General features: G+C 47.3%; 1 protein-coding gene across 1 annotated transcript in view; it reads right to left on the bottom strand.

Annotated features, from left to right (window-relative positions):
• Positions 1–2,086: 2,086 nt before the first annotated feature.
• The window catches only part of PRMT8 (protein arginine methyltransferase 8), a 95,703-nt gene continuing 79,826 nt past the window's right edge, over positions 2,087–17,963 (bottom strand). Inside the window, exons 7-10 of the mRNA XM_030321449.1 lie at positions 17,614–17,729; positions 11,883–12,033; positions 2,947–3,068; positions 2,087–2,170 (exon numbers count right to left, since the gene is read on the bottom strand). Coding sequence (XP_030177309.1) covers positions 2,087–2,170; positions 2,947–3,068; positions 11,883–12,033; positions 17,614–17,729 — 473 coding nt within the window. The remainder of the gene's footprint in view (positions 2,171–2,946; positions 3,069–11,882; positions 12,034–17,613; positions 17,730–17,963) is intronic.

Here is a 17,963-nt window from a genome sequence, read left to right as displayed (position 1 = left end):
AGGAGAGAGAGAACGTGAGAGGGTCCAAGATACCAATGATCTCAGAATATTAGGGTCAGGAGGATTCTGGGATCACCTAGATACATCATTTTCAGAGGTATTTGCTTTTGGTCTTGGTTCCTTTTCATGTCTTTATTTTATTTTTATTTTTTAGTAGTAGAATCTTTTTCCCAAGGAAAATAAAGACCGGCCAGGGAAGAATTGGGTTTTTTTAATTTATTTTTTAATGTTTATTTATTTTTGAGAGACAGAGACAGAGACAGAGCATGAGCAGGGGAGGGTCAGAGAGGGGGAGACACAGAATCCAAAGCAGGCTCCAGGCTCTGAGCTATCAGCACAGAGCCCAACACGGGGCTAGAACTCACAAACTGTGAAATCATGACCTGAGCTGAAGTCAGATGCCTAACTGACTGAGCCACTCAGGCATCCCAGAATTTTTTTTTAAACCTGGGGAGAAGGGAACCCAGAACTCTGCCCACCTTGATCCTGGCACCTCCCACAAGCCCCAGGGCTCCCAAGGACACAGTGTGGAACATCAGCGTCCAGATGAGTGGTGAAAAGGCTGAGGCTCAAGAAAGTGACATGACTTGCCCAAGGTCCATGGTGCACTGAAGACAGAGGCCAGCTTAGGCAGGGCCAAAGAAGTTGGGGGCGCTAGAGATTTACCAGCCATGCTGGGGAAGGGGGCTGCCTTGGGAACCTGGGGCACCATCCTAGGACCCATGTATTTTTCACCTGTGCTGGGTGGGAAAGCTCTACTCAAGGTGGGTGAGCTCCTGTCGGTGCAAAGGGTGGCAGACCAGGCCAAACACTAGCCAGGGGTGAGGGACCAGGGACAAGACACTGTGCAGTACAGCAAACTCTCAGCACCCTAGTCTTTCACTCAGACCCTGCCCCAGTCTCTCCCCAGGGATCCAGGACCACCATCTCCTGCTTTCTCCAGGCCCTCCCAGTGGGATGCACACCCTAGATTCTCCTATTCCTGAGGTTGGCCTTCCTCCAGGCTACATGTAGCCTTCCATTCTAGAGCACTCTTGGTTAGCTCCTGTCCTCCCCCCCACCCAACTTCACCCCTAAGTCCCTCTCCCCACCCTGTGAGAGTTTGCAGGGGACATGCTGTTGGACCAGTCCTGACTGCTTCTACCAAGGCACTGCCTTCTGGGAGCTGGGAACAGCATCTGTTGCTCCTGTGATCTTCCATTCCAGTGTGGCCTCTGACCTCCTCCCAAACCCTCCCACCCCAGAGCACCAGGAACACAACCAGGCCATCGCTTCGCTCTCATGTGCATTTATTGAGTGCCAACAGAGTGCGTGGTACTATGCTCAGGGTTCAGAGCCACAGTCTAGTCAGAAGAAGACCAGAGCTAGTACAGAGAACGTTTCATAGCTGCTTAACATCTGTAAGGGATGGGAAGTGGGGAGAACTAATCACAAAACAAATTCCTATTCGAAAGCAACAGAATCTCCTCTGAGAGTAATATATATTCTACGCGCGCGCGCACACACACACACACACACACATACACACACACACACACCCTGAATGAACACAGAAATATACCCACGTGGTTGTATATGCATGCATATACAGGTGTGGGTAAATAAACTAATGTATATGCTGTACACGCACACGCACACACACGCGCACACGCACACCACCGCACAGACAGGTAATCTGGCTTATGCTATCAAAGACACTATGTCTCCAGGTTCTAGTGAAGCAATCTGTCCTAGATGCCTGCAGCATGCAAAACTTGGAAGTTCCAGAGATTCACAGTTAAGGAGGACAAATGGGTATACGTGTATACTTTTCCATCCTCGGGGGCCCCAGCCACAGCACTGGAGGTTGCTCTTTGTCGGCGACAACAAAGCCTCTGTGAAGGGCTCCCAGAGCAGAGCTGAGGAACTGGAAGCTCTCTGTCCAGTGGCCCACGGGAGCCCTGGTGAGTTCACCAATCTTCAAGGCAGAATTTAAAAACTCTGGTTTTCGAGAGTGTAGTCCTGCAAACGGTGTTCCTTGTTACAGAGCCGCAGATCGAGGTAAGAGTTTCTCTTCTTGCTCACTGTCTGCAGCCTCCCACGTATGCTAACGCATTTTGTAGTCATTAGATACAGATGTTTCACACAGCTGTCCCTTAAAATCCAAATCTACCGTGAAATCGAGGTCTCGCTACAAAGGAAGAGCAAAGGGTCCCAGCATTAGTGTGGTAGCAAAGGCAAGCACCACCCCCTCCTGCAGGCAGAGGGATGGGTAACTACAGTGTTTCTAAGGTTTTCTAGCTAAGGGGTTCCCACAAACAGCCCTCGGGAATCTATTCTAGTGCCTCATTATCCACACAGGAAGTTCTTTGATTCCTAACCTAAAGCCTTCCTGTTATAATATAGAAATGTTCCCTCTGATTTCATCCTGAGAGAAAACAGAGTGGGGTGGTTGAGTCTTCTGTGGCACAACCTTCAAAGCATTCTCTAGATGCTTTTAATACACATGCTTGCACCCGCGGTTGCTCAGAAAGAATCGCACGATCCCTGACCCACCAGGCTCGCTGAAGAAACGTGAACCAAACATCTTCCCGGCCACCAGAAGCTGTTATTTCCTGGGTTGGCTTGTTCTAAATGAGCTGAAACCCATGGCAACAGCCTCCGTGCCCAAAGCCCCTCGGATGCAGAACTGGAGGCTAAATGCAAGGAAGGCTGAGAGTCCAGAGTGGGTCCTTGAGAAAATCTATCACCCTTGAGTTTTAAGGGTCCATGGTTGGAGGCCTTCAGTTATACGTAGTGAGATCCAAACCCGGCTTTCTACTGCCCCTCCCTCAGTACCTTGTCTGGTTGTGCACAAGGCACTTGGGGCACCAGGGTGAGGAGGTCCTGGGAGCTCCAGGGAACCAGCTCCACGGGTCCCTTCTTCCCTCTGACCCTGTCCCAGACAGAGACTGCCTCAGCACTCACCACATTTTTGGCATTTGGCTTCATGGATATGGTCCCATAGATTTCTTCCCCCCTCCGGACAGTGAGGTAATCTTCCAAGTAGAAGACAGTCTGCTTCCAGTGGGTGTAGGGGGCATCGGGGGCTGAGGGGAGAAGAAAAGGGAGGTGGGAAGGAAGAGTCAGAGAAGATGTCTCCAGAAGGACTGAGGCTGAGACCTTGCCTAGAAGTTGCTGGGCTTCTTTTGGGATTCACCGAACCAACTCCCAGCACTTGTGTGGGTCAAGGCACCCAGCCCCTGGAGCCTGCCTCCAACCCCAGAAATCCTCACTCAGCCCCAGGGCTCCTCCTTCCATCAAGATCCCAGATCCTCCAGGCTGCTGATTTTAGCTAGGAATCAGAAGAGAAAGAAGCAGGTATTACAAGTTCCTTCCAAGGGGTGGGATGAATACCCTCTCACCAACTAAACTCATTAACATAAAAGAATCTCAAAAGGCTACTGTTTTTAATTAGTTCAACAGAGTGAAGACGTTCAGACAGCGTAAGAGGGAGATTTGTAGAGTAGACCATCCTGTCTCCCCTTAAATGACATCAGGTGTGCAAATTTCTTAACTAAACCCGTGTCCCACCAACACCCCAATCCTACACATAGGCTTCCCTGACACTTCTCTGCCCTAGAACTGAACCTGGTACCCTTGGCCCACATCTGTTGTGGGGTTTCAGCTGTGTCCTCCTAACTGTATCTAAAAGAAGTAAGGGATATTTCTCATCCCACAGCCCCACCACTGGTCCATAGCTCACTCTTCCTGCATGATCCAAAGGCACACCAATCCTGGCGACTCCCTGTATTTGCCATTAAATCCCATCCATCCTCTCTTGGCGCACTACATACTCTACAACCAGAAGAGGGGGCCTGCTTATGGGCCATCTTCCTCAGCAACAACTATCTTTGGAATACTTTTCCCTCCTAGTCCACCAGTCTCTCCCTTCCTCATCCTTCAAAGTCACTTCCTTTGGGAAGCCAAGTTTGGCCACCCACCCTGAGCTTTGGTTAACACAATGCCTATCATACTGCAGCATAAATGTCTTTGTCTTTTTTCAGCTGTGTGCTTCCTCCACAAGACTGCAATTTCCATGAAGGCAGGCACCATGCCAGACTTGTTCACTGTTATATCCTCAGTGCCTACCACCACACTTGGTAGATCTGTAACTACTACACTTATAGATGGCAAAACCCAAAGAGTAGACACTTTGTTATGCCTCAAGGTACCCATAGATGTTCAATTACATTGGAGACTTTGAAAACTATAGATAGTAGAAGAACCCATTATAGTAAGATCCTCTTGGCCCTTCAGTCTCTTACCTTCCTCCACCTGGATGTAGGACTCATTAATACTGATTTCCTCTTTGCTTGGGACCAGAGCTAAAAATGAGAAGACTTGGGGAGAATAATAATAAGTGCCTTTCAATACTTCAAAAACTGTCACATAGAAAGACATATGTGGCCTTATATATGGCATTGGAGGCAGAACAAAGGCTAGTCACTGGGAGTTACTAGAAGGCAGATTTTTAATTCACCAGGAAAAATTAGGGCTGTTCTGAAATCATCTGAGCTACCTAAGGTCCAGCTTTGAGGTGTTCCTATAACAAACACTGGGGATTTATCATGCACTGAGTCTGATCAGGTCACTTCTAAGATCTTACAAACCCCAGGATCTATTTAAAAGGTAGTGAAGAGTCTTTCTTTGCCCTTTGCAATGAACTGGCTTGATCAAATGTCAGTGATCTGGTTAAAGACTTGGGTAGCCTTCAATGTATGCATTTGGGAAATCAGTGCAAACTCAAGGTCATGGCAGGGAAAAGCAGCCTGAGCATTTGGAAAGGCTTGAAGGAGGATCATGAACGTGCAGTCTGTGGCTTTTAGATCCTAGATACCCAAACATATCCAGCCTTCATGGCCTCTAAAGCATATTGCTGTCTACAGACAAAGTCCACCTGTCCCAGCCCCTTCCCTGCCAACTACATCTAAATAAATTGTCAAAAGATAGTCTCTGGTGTATACGGAGAATGGCAGTGTATGACTGACAGCACTCTCGCCCCCACTTCCTCCTACACCAGCTCAGACAGGTGTCTCTCCTGTTCTTAAAGACCTTCAGGCAAGGGGATTCAAGCAACTTCCTTCTGTCACCTAATCAGATGCCTTATGAGAGTCCCAGAGATTCACTGGCTCAGGTTTGGCAGCCATCAAGCCTAGGTGTGTCTGGTGGTGGTCCAAAAAATACACCAGCCTTGGGTTGGAGAAAAGTGGGTTTTTTCCCCTTGACAACATCAAAAGTTTGAGAACCTCCCCAAACATTTCTGTCATGGGGTCCATCAGCCATGGACTAATCATCTAGACCACTTTTCACAATACTAATTCTCCATCAAGGTGTCCAGGAGAAACTGATTAAAATTCAGATTTCTCAACTCTACTCCTAGAGACTTGAATTCAGTCATTCTGGGGGATGTGAAGGGAGCAGACCTGCCAAGACTTAAAAATCCCCCCCATGTGTTGTAGGCACAGAGCATGGCTGAAATCCCTTTACAAACCCACTCTTTCGCATCTAATAACATCTCTTTGGTGGGCAAGAGTGGAAAGAACATTTAATTAGGCAACAACAGCCCCAGTTTCATGCCTCCATGTTGCCTTGTGTTTGCACTATGACCCTGGGGCTCATTTTATACACCTGAAGAATGTGGGGCATGATATCTATCTCCCCAAGTACTTTGAGAATCAGATGGGATGAGAAGGGGGAAAGTATATGACCAAATCTCCTGCTGTGTCCAAGACAGCTCCAGTTTACTTGTCTTCCTAGCATAACTATTAATAGCTTTCCTTTTCACTATCAGAAGTGTCTTTAATTGAAAGATAAATATGGTCTCCCTACCATAACACATTAACCCCATGTTAGGGTATTGCTAAGCCATTGAATTATGTGGTTATAATCATTATGGGAGGTGGTATATCATTTTATTTATCCATAATCTATGGCTCTGACCTTCAAAGATGTTCTACATCACTCTAGTGGTCTAGAATGTCCTGGGGAAGCATCCAGAAAGGTGCTAGGTGCAAGGGTGAGCACCCAGAACAAGGCTGTGGATGACATCTAGAATTCTCATCAGTAAATAAGTCTTTCCCACCCTACCCTGCCCCAGCTATAACCTTCTAGATCATGTAACTTTCAGCATTCCCTATTATGAAGATATATTTATCCTCTTAATATCCTGACCCCACATGCTAACCTCCCCTTTTCTCCCTCCCCTTCACAGTCTCTCTGGGTTGTGGGTTATGGACAGCTTTTGTTCTATATTTTACAGTGAGTATAATCAGTACTGCCCCCAACATTCCAAGTACATATGCATTTATTCATGCATGCATTCCTTCATTCAACAGACATCAATTCAGGATGCCTATCAGTTCCCAGATATGGTCCTAAATTTGGAAAACAGCGACCTATACAGCCTTTCCTCCCCCTCACATCCTATAGTCTAAATGAGAAGACTCTCAGGCAGCAAGGTCTTCCTTGTGACCAAGGATGGGGATGCAGAGCTCAGGGGGCTGTGGGAACAAATGGCAGGGGCTTTCATAAGAAGATTTTTCCTGGTGCTTTTGGAAAGGGAGTGGAATCCTGCTTCTTGTTTCACTTCACAGTGGCTAAGTGGCTGGTAGCTTTGCTTAAAATTTAAAACTTTTTCTAGCTATAAATTTGCAATTTATATTGCCCAGGGAGATCAGAAGCTTTTTAGAGAATGAAAGACTATGCACCAAGAAGCTTCTCTGACCTGAGACAATGACTCACTGTCACCAGATGGCAAAGCAGGAAGGGGCTGCTAAGCATCTAGGTCCAACTACATCATCCATAATGAGCTTGAGGCCCAGAAAGTAACTTACTCAAGACCTATCTCCTTTGTCTGGCCGCCCTACCTGGCTGACTCCTGGAAAGACTAAGACTCTACCCCAGGTCTGATTCTACTCAAGCCACTGTCCCTCCGTGCACCCCCAAGGGTCCCTGCCCCCATCCACTGAGGATGTGTCCAAGGGGAGGGGCAGCTATGCCCACTGGCTGGCACAGCCTGGAACCCTAGGTTCCTGTGCCCACTTGCGACAGCTTCTGCCTGGAGCTGCAGAGAGGAGATGCCAGAACCATTAACAGGGATTGTTTTCAAGCAGCACAATACGTGATGTGCTTGTGAGCTGGCCCCTCCAGAGCCAGCTGTGGCTGGGCTGAGATAGAAAGCTCAGCTGGCAGTCAGTCAATGGGATGGGGGCACATATGGCAGGTTACATGCTGCATGCAGTTCAAAAATAGCTGAGCCCAAACAATACAGTGTACAGACATACACATAGATGTGATAAAACTTTTTTTAAAATAGCAAGGGGATAAAGAACACAGAATTTAGAATAATGTTCATCTAGAGGCAACATGGGGGGTGATGGGTTGGTGTGGAGCCTCCATTTAGTTAGGTGGTGAGCACACAAGGATTAATTATGTGACTGTGAATTAATTTACTTATTAATTATAAATAGTATCATTATATTTATTAATAATGTACTCTGATTAATATTTATATTCTAATTAGTAGCAGTTTATTTCTTGATATCAACTAATGTATTTACATTCTAAGAACAATAATACATTTTTTCTAGTTACTAATGTGTGCTAGTTAATAATTATTTATGTCCTAATTACTGAGACAGTGGTGAGTTCACAGGTGTTCGTTATAAATAAACAAAAGTGAACTGTGCCTGATTCAATGATGTCATGTACCAAGAATTAGGATTAATTCAATTCTGAGCATCTGAGGTCCTTGAAAACAAAAAGCAAATACACTTTTCTAGATGGTCAAAGTATAGATTATCAGAAAAGCCCACTGACAAACCCACACTACCTGGTAAAGATGTTTGCTACCTGCTGGAAGCAAAACCCCATGGGGACATTCCCCAGGTGGCTGAGGAAGCAGTGAAACAAAGTATCCCCCCCAATCCTGATCTCTATATGGGAATGCTGCTGTGAGAAGGACCTATGTCAACCAGAAGGCATAGGCCTTGATGAGAAAGGTAGTAAGCAGATGGAGTTAGCTTTCCAGTTGATGTGAAAAGCATCAACATTGGCCAAATTTACAATCTTCTTGTTCAGGCAGAGGCAGTGTTCTAGCACAGAGGCAGTGGTTCTCAAACTGATTTGTGCATTACAGTCACCTGGAGGGCTTGGTAAGACACAGATTTCTGGACCCCACCCCAGAGTTTCTGATTCAGAAGATCTGGGGCAAGTCTTGACAATTTGCATTTCTAACAGGTTCCCAGGTCATGCTGATGCTGCTGGCCGTGGACTACACAGTGAGAACCTCTGCACCAAGGCATGGAAACAGGCAGTGCAGGACCTCTGGATGACCTTTCAGACCTACGTTTCTGGGGTTCTGTGCAAAGAGAAGGTGATATAATACTATAGCTGTAAAAAGACAGACAAGGGGTTCTTGGCTGGCTCAGTCAGTAGAGCGTGAAAATCTTGATCTTGGGGTTGAGAGTTCAAGCCTCACATTGGAAGTAGAGGTTACTTAAAAAAAATAAAATCTTAAAAAAACCCAAAAAGACAAATGAGCTCAGACCTTGATCTAGACCCATGGTCTTTGAGCCTCTGAAATATAGTCCTCATTGTTTCTCACAGGGACTTGTGACGAACTACAGTGGGAGTATGACCATAGAACAGGAAGAAACTGACCCAGTGGGCTGGAGACTTTAATACGAAGGGCAAATCCTCATTATCCCTCAGGCAGCCAGGGGCTGAGTCCTTCAATTCTTAACTTAAGGTTAACCAGTACTCCTTCCTGTGGGGCATCAGGAATGTTGTTCCCGCCATCACAGTGCCAGAGAGCCACCTCTGGGCAGGGGTGGGACAGCCTGTCTGCTTGACCTCAAGGAATGGAAATAAACTCAGGGAAGGGAAACCCCCAGCTGAAAGCTATGGGCTAGATCCTAGGCTTTACAAACACACAATATTTCCCAGAGTATCCCTGCCACCCTTTCTCATCACCTGTAGCAGGGCAGACCCCGGTGGAAACATCATCCTGGAGATGGTAGAGGCAGGGCCAGCTTCTGTGGCTCCATCCCTGGCTTCCAATCACAGCAATGGTCCTCAAGCAGGCTCCTGTTCCACCCTCCCACCACTGCCACACCCCACCACTGTGAGGCTGAGTCTTACTTACCCTTCAAGGTCCAGGTAAAACCTCCCTTCTCCCTCCTAGCCATCCCTGCCTACCAGGAAGACAATCTCTCCTGCTGCCACTCTAAGAAGGGGAACAGCTAAAAATGACCAAGGTTGGGGGCCTCTGGTTTTCCCCAGGACAGGGTGCACCAGCACTGGGCCAGATGTTGGAGACCAGAAGATCATGATCTTGGTGGTCAGGAGACACCAGTTCTGGAAAAAACCCTTTTTTTCTTGGAGGGGCTGGATAAACCTCTTGCCCTCTCTGTTAATAGGTCAAAGAGGATCAATCATTGTCACCAAGGCTTCAGGAAGTGAAGAATCATGTCCTTGGTCTCTGGTAGAGCTCACCTACCCTTGGCACATGCATGCTGGCTTGCCCCTAATGACATGCTCCTGCTTCCCAAGAAGACTTCACATGTGTGGCCAGTAGGAACATGTTCCCAAGAGCAGGACTCAGATCTTCATATACTCATTTAACAGTGATCTGTTTAGAACCCACTACAAGCCAAACACTGCTCTAGAAGCCCAGAGTGCAGAGATTCATGAGATGTGATCCCAGCCCATGGGGAGACTGAGAATTGCAAACAGAGTGAAAAATGCTGAATAAGCTACATCTGACCTTGAAATCCTGTGTAGTTGTTTCAAAAACAAAAAATAAAAATAAAATAAAATAAAGTAGTTATGTCAATGAGGCTGTGAAAGTGTCTCCAAGGTATATTGTTTTTTTGTTTGTTTGTTTTGTTTTTTAAGTAGGCTTCAAGCCCAGCATGGTGCCCAACATGGGACTTAAACTCACAACCCTGAGAGCAAGACCAGATCTGAGATCATAAGTTTCTTGCTTAAGTATGCCCTCTAAGGTTTATTGTTAAATAAAGACAAGGTAGCAGAGGGCAGTGTGTTTGGTATAAGTCAACCCATGTTTTCAGAAAAGTGTAGTTTGGATGTGGTACCATAGTTGGGGGGAGCTGGGTAAAGGGTTCACAGGACTGTATGTACTATCTTGGCAACTTCATATGAGAAATATTTCAAATAAAAAGCAAAAAATAAAAAGTGGTTAACATATGCTTCTGGGGCACAGAACTGGGCTGGAGTGGGAAGAGGACTTTTTCCTTGACTTTTTTAAAAAAATTTTTTTTTAACATTTATTTATTTTTGAGACAGAGAGAGACAGAGCATGAACAGGGGAGGGTCAGAAAGAGAGGGAGACACAGAATCCAAAGCAGGATCCAGGCTCTGAGCTGTTAGCACAGAGCCCGACACGGGGCTTGAACTCACGGACCGTGAGATCATGACCTGAGCCGAAGTCGGACGCTTAACCAACTGAGCCACCCAGCTGCCCTTCTTGACTTTTTTATACCCTTTTTTTTACATTTCCATGACAAACATAAGCACAAGATGTCAGGAAGCCCCAAGAAGAACTCCTAAACTTAACCAGGAGTGAAGGAAGGGATCAAGTAATATCTGAGCTGAGAGATGAGGCCTGTGCTGGGATTGTCCAGGTGAGGAGTGGGCATAGGGGAGGTGTTTGGGGCTGAATAGTGTTCCCTGAAATTCATGTGCTGAGGCCCTAATCCCCCTGCACCTCAGAATATGACTATATTTGGAGATAGAGCCTTTAAAGAAGCCTTTACAATAAGGTCTTTGGGTGGGCCCTAATCCAATCTAGTTTGTGTCCTTTTAAAGTCTCCTCATACAAATACATAAATGTCCTAATCTCTTAGGACACCAGAGAGACACCAGGAGTACATGCCCTGTGAGGACAGAGAGAGAAGGAGGCCACCTGCAAGCCAAGGAGAGAGCCTCAGGAGAAAGCAAACTTGCTGGCACCTTGATCTTCCAGAACTGTGAGAAGTAAATTTCTGTAGTTTAAACCACTAGCCTGTCATACTTTGTTATGGCAGCCCTAGCAGACTACTGCAGGGAGAAAGGAGATGACAAGAGCCTCTGACAAAAGACCCTCTTGTCCCCGTGAAACACCTGGGTGGACAAAGGGTTGGCATGTGCAGAGGCAATAGCCTGGAGATTTAGGAAGCCTTTCTAAGTTCAGGGGACTGTGAGGTGCTCAGTGTGACTGGACCCTGTGTGTGGTGCAACAGTGAGACAGGGGAGGAAGGCAAAGCAAAGGAAGGGCAGTGAGAAATGAGTTGGGAGAAGTTGGTAGGGGGCCAGGTATGGTGGAACCCCCACTTACAGGGCAAAGACATGTGGGTTTACCTGCTTCAGACAATGAGGCACCTCTGAAGGGGGCTGGGAGGGGAGCTCAGGTGGTATTTGGGGAACAGTGTCAGGAAGGATGGATTGGGGCGGAAGGAGACAGAGAGACATAGTCTGCAGCCTACCAAGAGATTCATTGAATCCGGAAGTAGGGCACAGTGGTGAAGATGGGGAAATCTTATCACACTCTGTATCCTTACCCCTCACACAGACTATGCCTAGAAAATGTTCAATGAACAAATGTGCCCCTGAAATTGGGCTTCCCCCCTGCTTCTCTCCACCGAACACATACTCTCAGCTCTGATCATACAATATACACTTTCATTTACCTTCTCCTTTTGGCAGTCAAAAGTGTGGGGAAGTGCTGAAGAAGGCTTACAAGATGCTAAGCAAGGGCTTATGCCCCAGGTCTTTTCCCCAGGTCAGGCCAGCCCTGGTCACTTCCACAAAGCCTCAGCATGGAGGGTGGGGAGGGTCTGGAGTGCCAACAAAAGGCTCACCTGTGGAAAACCCCATTTTCTTGTGGCACTTGGTAAATTCAATATTAAAATAGGTGACCAGGGCGTGGATGTAGTCATTTCGCTGTATCTGCAGGCAGAAGGCAGATGTGAATGACAGCTCTTCCGTCTTCACCGTGTAAATGTCCACTTCCTGTGGCCCAGAGAAAAGAGAATGCCAGACACTTAGCATCTTCACTAGGTCTGGGTCCTGGTCAGCAGCTACATTCCCATGGAAGACCACTGTTCTGGGGCTACCATTTACTCTTGGGATGGATCCCCAGGCCCACCCACCACCTCCCAATGACCTCATCCATCCTTTCTTAGGGTGGGGTATGCTCAGGCAATGGTGCAAACACATTTGAATCAGAATGTGAGGGCAACAGAATTAGGAAGGTAAATCTGCTGGGGATGGGGGCTTATGGAGCAGAGGGTGGAAAAGGGAGAGGATTAATGAGACAGAACATTCCTGAACCCAATCTGAACAGCCTCAGAGCAGTCCACCTCAGCACTGCTCTGCTCATCTACTTGTTCTCAAAGTGCGGTCCCAAATGATGGGCATTAGCATCACCTGGGTGCAAATTCTGTATGGGTGGGGTCGGGAGGGCATCTCAAACCTATGGGATCAAAACAGCAATTTGTACTTTATCAAACCCTCCCAGTGATATCAGTGAACCAGATTAGTCATTTCCCAATTTTTTGATATTCAAGTTCCCAGCAACAGGAGACAACAAGTATTATCTTAGGAGTGACCAACTGAGCCCACCCACAGTCACAGACTAAACTAAGGGGAGCCCTGCTGACCATCTACACCAAACCTGAAAGGAAGGAAGGAAGGAAGGAAGGAAGGAAGGAAGGAAGGAGAGAGGGAGGGAGGAAGGAAGGAAAGAAGGAAGGGAGGGAGGGAGGTAGAGAGAGAGAAAGGGAAAGAGAGAAGGAGAGAGGGAGGGGGAAGGAGGGAGGAAGGAAGGGAGGGAGGGAGGCAGGAAGGAAGGAAAGAAGGAAGGAAGGAATGTAGGAAGGATGGTAGGAAGGAAGGAAAGAAAGGAAGAAAGAAAGAGAGAAGGAGAGAGAGGGAGGGAGAAGAAGGAAGAAAGAAAAGGGAATAAGAGGTAAGAATTTTTCAGTTCTGGCCAGGAAATGGAGAGCACAAAGAACTAATAATTCTAACAATTTCAGCTGGGAAGTGGCTGAAAATCAATGTTGCGTGGGGAGCAAGTATAATGAAAGACAGTTTACAATATGCTGTTCTTTTCTGTGTGAAGGATGCTGACCTGCTATTTGCTGGCTCCGATGAGACAGGGCCAACCTTCCAAGGGCCCTAGAGGCATCCAGACAGCTTTCAGAGGTCTAAGGAAGCTTCCCATTGTCGGGGGTGTGTAGCAAGGACCTCTGTCCTGAAGACTTTGTAAGAACCAGACAGATATCTGTGTGCCTGGACTGGTTCCAAGGGGCTCTCCTGAGACCCAGATGATAGAATACGTTGGGGATAATTAGAAGAGGGGTCTGAAGGTGGGGAAACAAGAGCAGGGAAGACACAGAGTGATGTAGCAGAAATGGTTTTTATCTCTACATACTTCTAGGATAAATAAAGGAAAGGCAGATGCAAAGCATCCCAAGGCCCTCAAAGAGAAGTCCTGCCTCCAAGGGGATGGACAAAGGAAGAGGTGCAGTCAAGGGAGAAGGTCAGATAAGAGTCCTATTGTGGTCTGGGGTGTGCAGCCATCACATCCTCTGAGGGAAGCTGAAGCTCTGACCTATTAGTTGGGAAGAGAGTGGAATGCAAATTTAAGGGGGATGGGGAGCTCCTCAGTGATGTCACCTCATCAGTTTTGCTGTGCTTCTGGAACCAAGGATGGGGAACAAGAATTAATGGGATGGGAAGCCCTGGGTTGAGCATGTAGAATTTGATGGGATTAGAAAGCCAGTCTCCCTTCATTCAATGCAAGAGCCTCTTTGGTAGCATTCCTGGGAAGTGGCCCTCTGATGCTTGCTTGGACACCTTCATGGATGATGTATTCACTACCTGCCAGGCAGCTGATTCCATTTCCTGACACCTCCAATGCACAGGTCCCTCTTCTAAATGAGTAAGGAGAGGACACACCAGTCTCTGTAACTTCCACCCATGGAATAAGTCAAATGTCTATTCTAGCTCACATGAGCCCCCTGAACATTTTCTTCTCCAGCATAAACTGTGTCTTCTTTTTTATTCACTTTGCATGAGTCATGATTTCTGACTCTGTCACCCTTCTTGTTTGGGACATACTTCTAGCAGCGTCTGATCTCAAAGACCACACTGCTGGCTCAGACTTCACTCTGGCCAAGCCACCTCCCCCCACCGCATCCTGCTCCTGTTCCTTTTTTCCTTTTGTCCTGGGAACCGAGTGTAGGGTCATCCATCATATGTCATCCTGTTAAGTTTGGGTCATTGCTCCTTTTTAAACCCAGCACCTGTTAGTCATGACATTCATTATCCCTCTGGTCACGTATTATCCACAGTTCTTTCCAGCTCAACAACTCAGAGCAAAACGTGATTAACTGTATCTTTGTTACTGGCATCAGCACAGTCCACCAGGCTCATGGTACCCGCACTCATGGACTACCATCTCTTTCTTAGCCAGGGCCAGACAGCCAGGCTCCAGGCTCTTTCCAAGGTTCTTGTTATCTTTCTCTCTTGGTCCCCTGCCTCCAGCCTAGCCTGGCCTTTCCGCCGTACTTCTGGCTCATCTCAGCAGCCTGGCCCCCACCATGAGACTGGAGCCAGAGCAGGGGATGCCCATTATTGGTCTGTGTACCCATGCTGTGTAACCTAGCACCTGACACCTCTCAGTCTTCTCCTTACAGGTCTCCCTGCTTGACAATGTTCCTGCCTACCTCCCCCAAACCCCACCCCAGACCTTTCCTCTAAAGCAACCCACTAATCTCTCAGATCCATTCAGACTGTGCTGCTCCCTGAATCCAAACCCTTCCATGACTTTTTATGGGAAGACCTGGGAAGTAGGCTCTGTGACACATTTGGACCAGGCTCCTTTCTCTTGTCAACTCTCTCACTTCTTCACCACTTTCAGGGCACACACACACGCACACACACACCACACCCGTGGATCAGGAATTCCACCTCCACAGGGTCCTGCTCTCAGACATGCATCAACCACTGTCATCTATCCTGTGTTAGCTGACAGTGTTCACTAGGTCCTACAGACATTTGCATCTTAATAGGGGCTTCTGAAGGAACAAAAGCCTTCAAGACAGAAGTAATGAAGCTATACATTAAAATGAAGACAATGGAGGCAGTTGGTCTTTTGGAATGGGGGCAGGGCCATCTGCAAAGGTGGCCAGCTGCTCTGGGCTTTGGAGGCACAGAGGCCCCTCTGGGCTCAGGCCCACCCTCCTATCAGAACCAAAGCCTACAGAGCCAAACCCGGTTACTCTTGCTTCCTAGATCCCAGAGCCCCATGCTGGAAGGTTTCTGTCTTCCTGCTGCAGCAGTATCTCTGACACCCCAGGAGGACTTGGCCTCCAGCAACCCCCATGAAAGCTCCATAGGTACCAACTACTGAGAAGAGCCCCTGGCCACCATTATCCCCACCACTAAATAATGTTACAAATGGATGTCTCAGAGCGGAGGTCTGGTCAAAACAGAGTCTTAATTATAATAAAGTGTTACACTCTAAAACGTTAATAGCGATGAAAACAGCAATTAAGTGTGTGAAGAAGGGCAAGTGTTTTCCCAACAGGCTTGACAAAATGTTGCTTAGCACATTAGCAAGAAAGCTGACGGAGGGGCTCTCTTGGTTGCAGAAGAAAACACAGACAACTCTTATCCTTCTCAGAAAAGAGAGGAAGGAAGGTTACTGCATGGGGATGGGGCAGGACCTCAGCACAGAGCTCCAGGCTCGACACACACTCATAGCCACAAGGAGTTTACAGGAGTGTGTATAATGCCTTCACCGAGTTTGTTTACTTTGTCTCTGGCTGCACTCAGGTATAACCAGGTGAAAGAGTCTTACTAGGAGAGGGGAGAAGGTGATGGGAAGGCAGAGTGGCCCTGGAGGTGGGGTGGGGGTGAAGCATCATGTGCCTGTGACCTACAGAAGCACAGTGTCCACACCCACCCCACCCCACCAAAGGCAGAAAGCAACCTGGGGCCCAAGCACAGTAAAGGAATTATATCTTCAAGCTGATTCCATTACATGCAGGTGCCTAATGGTTACATATAGCTGCTACATGTCATTTGGGCAAATTCAATTGCACCAGTAGATTTCTATCTATTCTACAGTACTTACAAAAATGTTTTGTGCTATGGGTGGGCTTATTTGGGGGTCCACTTTCCTGCTTCTTCATTGGGGCAGGGAGAGGGAGAGGCTTCAGGGACAGAGGGGCTGGTAGGAAATAACTACAAGAACACGTTTGCTTGCAATCAACCCTGCCTGGACTTGGAACGGACCAAGTTAAGAAGTAGTGAGAACACCATCAACAGAGGGCCCAAGACTTAGCTCCCAGCCACACCTCCTAGGCAGGATGTTACAAGAGGGAGGCAGCATCTGATGAGTCTCATCTGTGTGAGGCTCATCTAGTTTTATTTGTCCTCAGAGGTCCCTTCTAAATGCCACAGTGACACTATGGACCAGGAGTTATGGTTCTTCTTAGGAAGACTGTGCCCAGGCACAAAGGACAGTTCTCCCTTGGCAAAGCAGTGGTTTACATCAGAACTTCAGAAACCTCTCCTCATCCCCAGTGGCCCTATACTCTTCCCCTTTATCCATTGAAAATGCTGCCGGTCTCCAGCCGAGTACTCCCAGACAGGAAGTGACATGTACAGGACCAGAGCAGGCAAGTATGTTTTAGCAAGATGAGGGCTGCATGGGCCAATGAATACTTACAGAACGAACCCAGATTTTTAAACGAAAAAGTTAACTTCAACCATATGAAAGTGATGTCTTTCTAGATTTTAAAAAACAAATAGTCATTTATATGGCTCAACATAATATATTAGCATATATAAATGCAAATACTTAGAAAGGGGCTGGAAATGTCAATACAATGTGTAAACATTATTACCTCCAAGAAGTGCATGGGGTTGAGAAGGAGGAGAGGTCAAGGGGAGCTTTTGGTTTTACTCTATCAAGTTTGATACATTTGAATATTTAATCATAAGAATGCACTAAGGATCGGTGCGCTGAGGATGCTGACCAGCTGCTCATCATATGCACTGAAGAAAGCCTTGTAAGAAAAGCTGTTAGACCCTGTACGAACAAGACTACTCAGGAAGGAGGTTGAGTAGCTCTGTCTGTCTGGGTCACATGTAGACTTGGAGGTGGGAGTATAATGAAGATTACAGCAGATTTAGGTATTGGATTTCTTTCCTAAGAGGGCCATCCACCTGTGAATGGAGTAGCTTCCCCAAACCTGAGCATACCCTCCTGCCTCTCCTTTGATGCTCCCTCCCCCACACCCTTCCACTTGCATCACAAAGGATATAAACTGATTCCTTCCCCTCAGCTGTGCCACCGTGGAGTCCAGTGGCTCTCTCTCTGGCTCTGCTCAGTGTGAGCACCTTCTTGTGACAGGCAGTAATGTTGGGATGCCAGAGGCTCCGGCCAAGGTGGCCTTGCCTCACCAGGCAGGGGGTGTGCAGGAGCTGGTATTGCCTTTACTTAAGGCCCACAGCTTTCCAGGGTGGCACAGCTGGATTCCCAGCATGCTTGGGCCCAAGCAGAATGAGTCTGCAGACCTTTATTAAACAGGCATTGGTCACCACTTGCTTTGGATCCACGATGTCCACCAGGGGCTCCTTCATGGCGACATCCCGGATACAGGTCATATCAAAGCCATAGACATTCTCCCACCCTGTGAAAACAGAGTGAGACATGAGGGCCAGCAGCAGGACCTCCAGAAGTATTCCCAGCCTTCCTGAATACTAGAGCACAGCATGCCCAAGAGAGCAAGGGACAGCTCATGTTCCCTGCATCAGAATAGAAAAATTGCTTGTCTGGGTGGAGAGCTTGGCAGTATGTACAGATCTCACTTGATGGTTAGGAAAACTAAAGATCAGAGGGGCTGAGAAACTTCTTTATGGCCACA

The sequence above is a fragment of the Lynx canadensis genome, chromosome B4 (assembly GCF_007474595.2).
Source record: "Lynx canadensis isolate LIC74 chromosome B4, mLynCan4.pri.v2, whole genome shotgun sequence".
Lineage (NCBI taxonomy): Eukaryota > Metazoa > Chordata > Mammalia > Carnivora > Felidae > Lynx > Lynx canadensis.
This window is presented reverse-complemented; position numbering and strand designations above follow the sequence as displayed.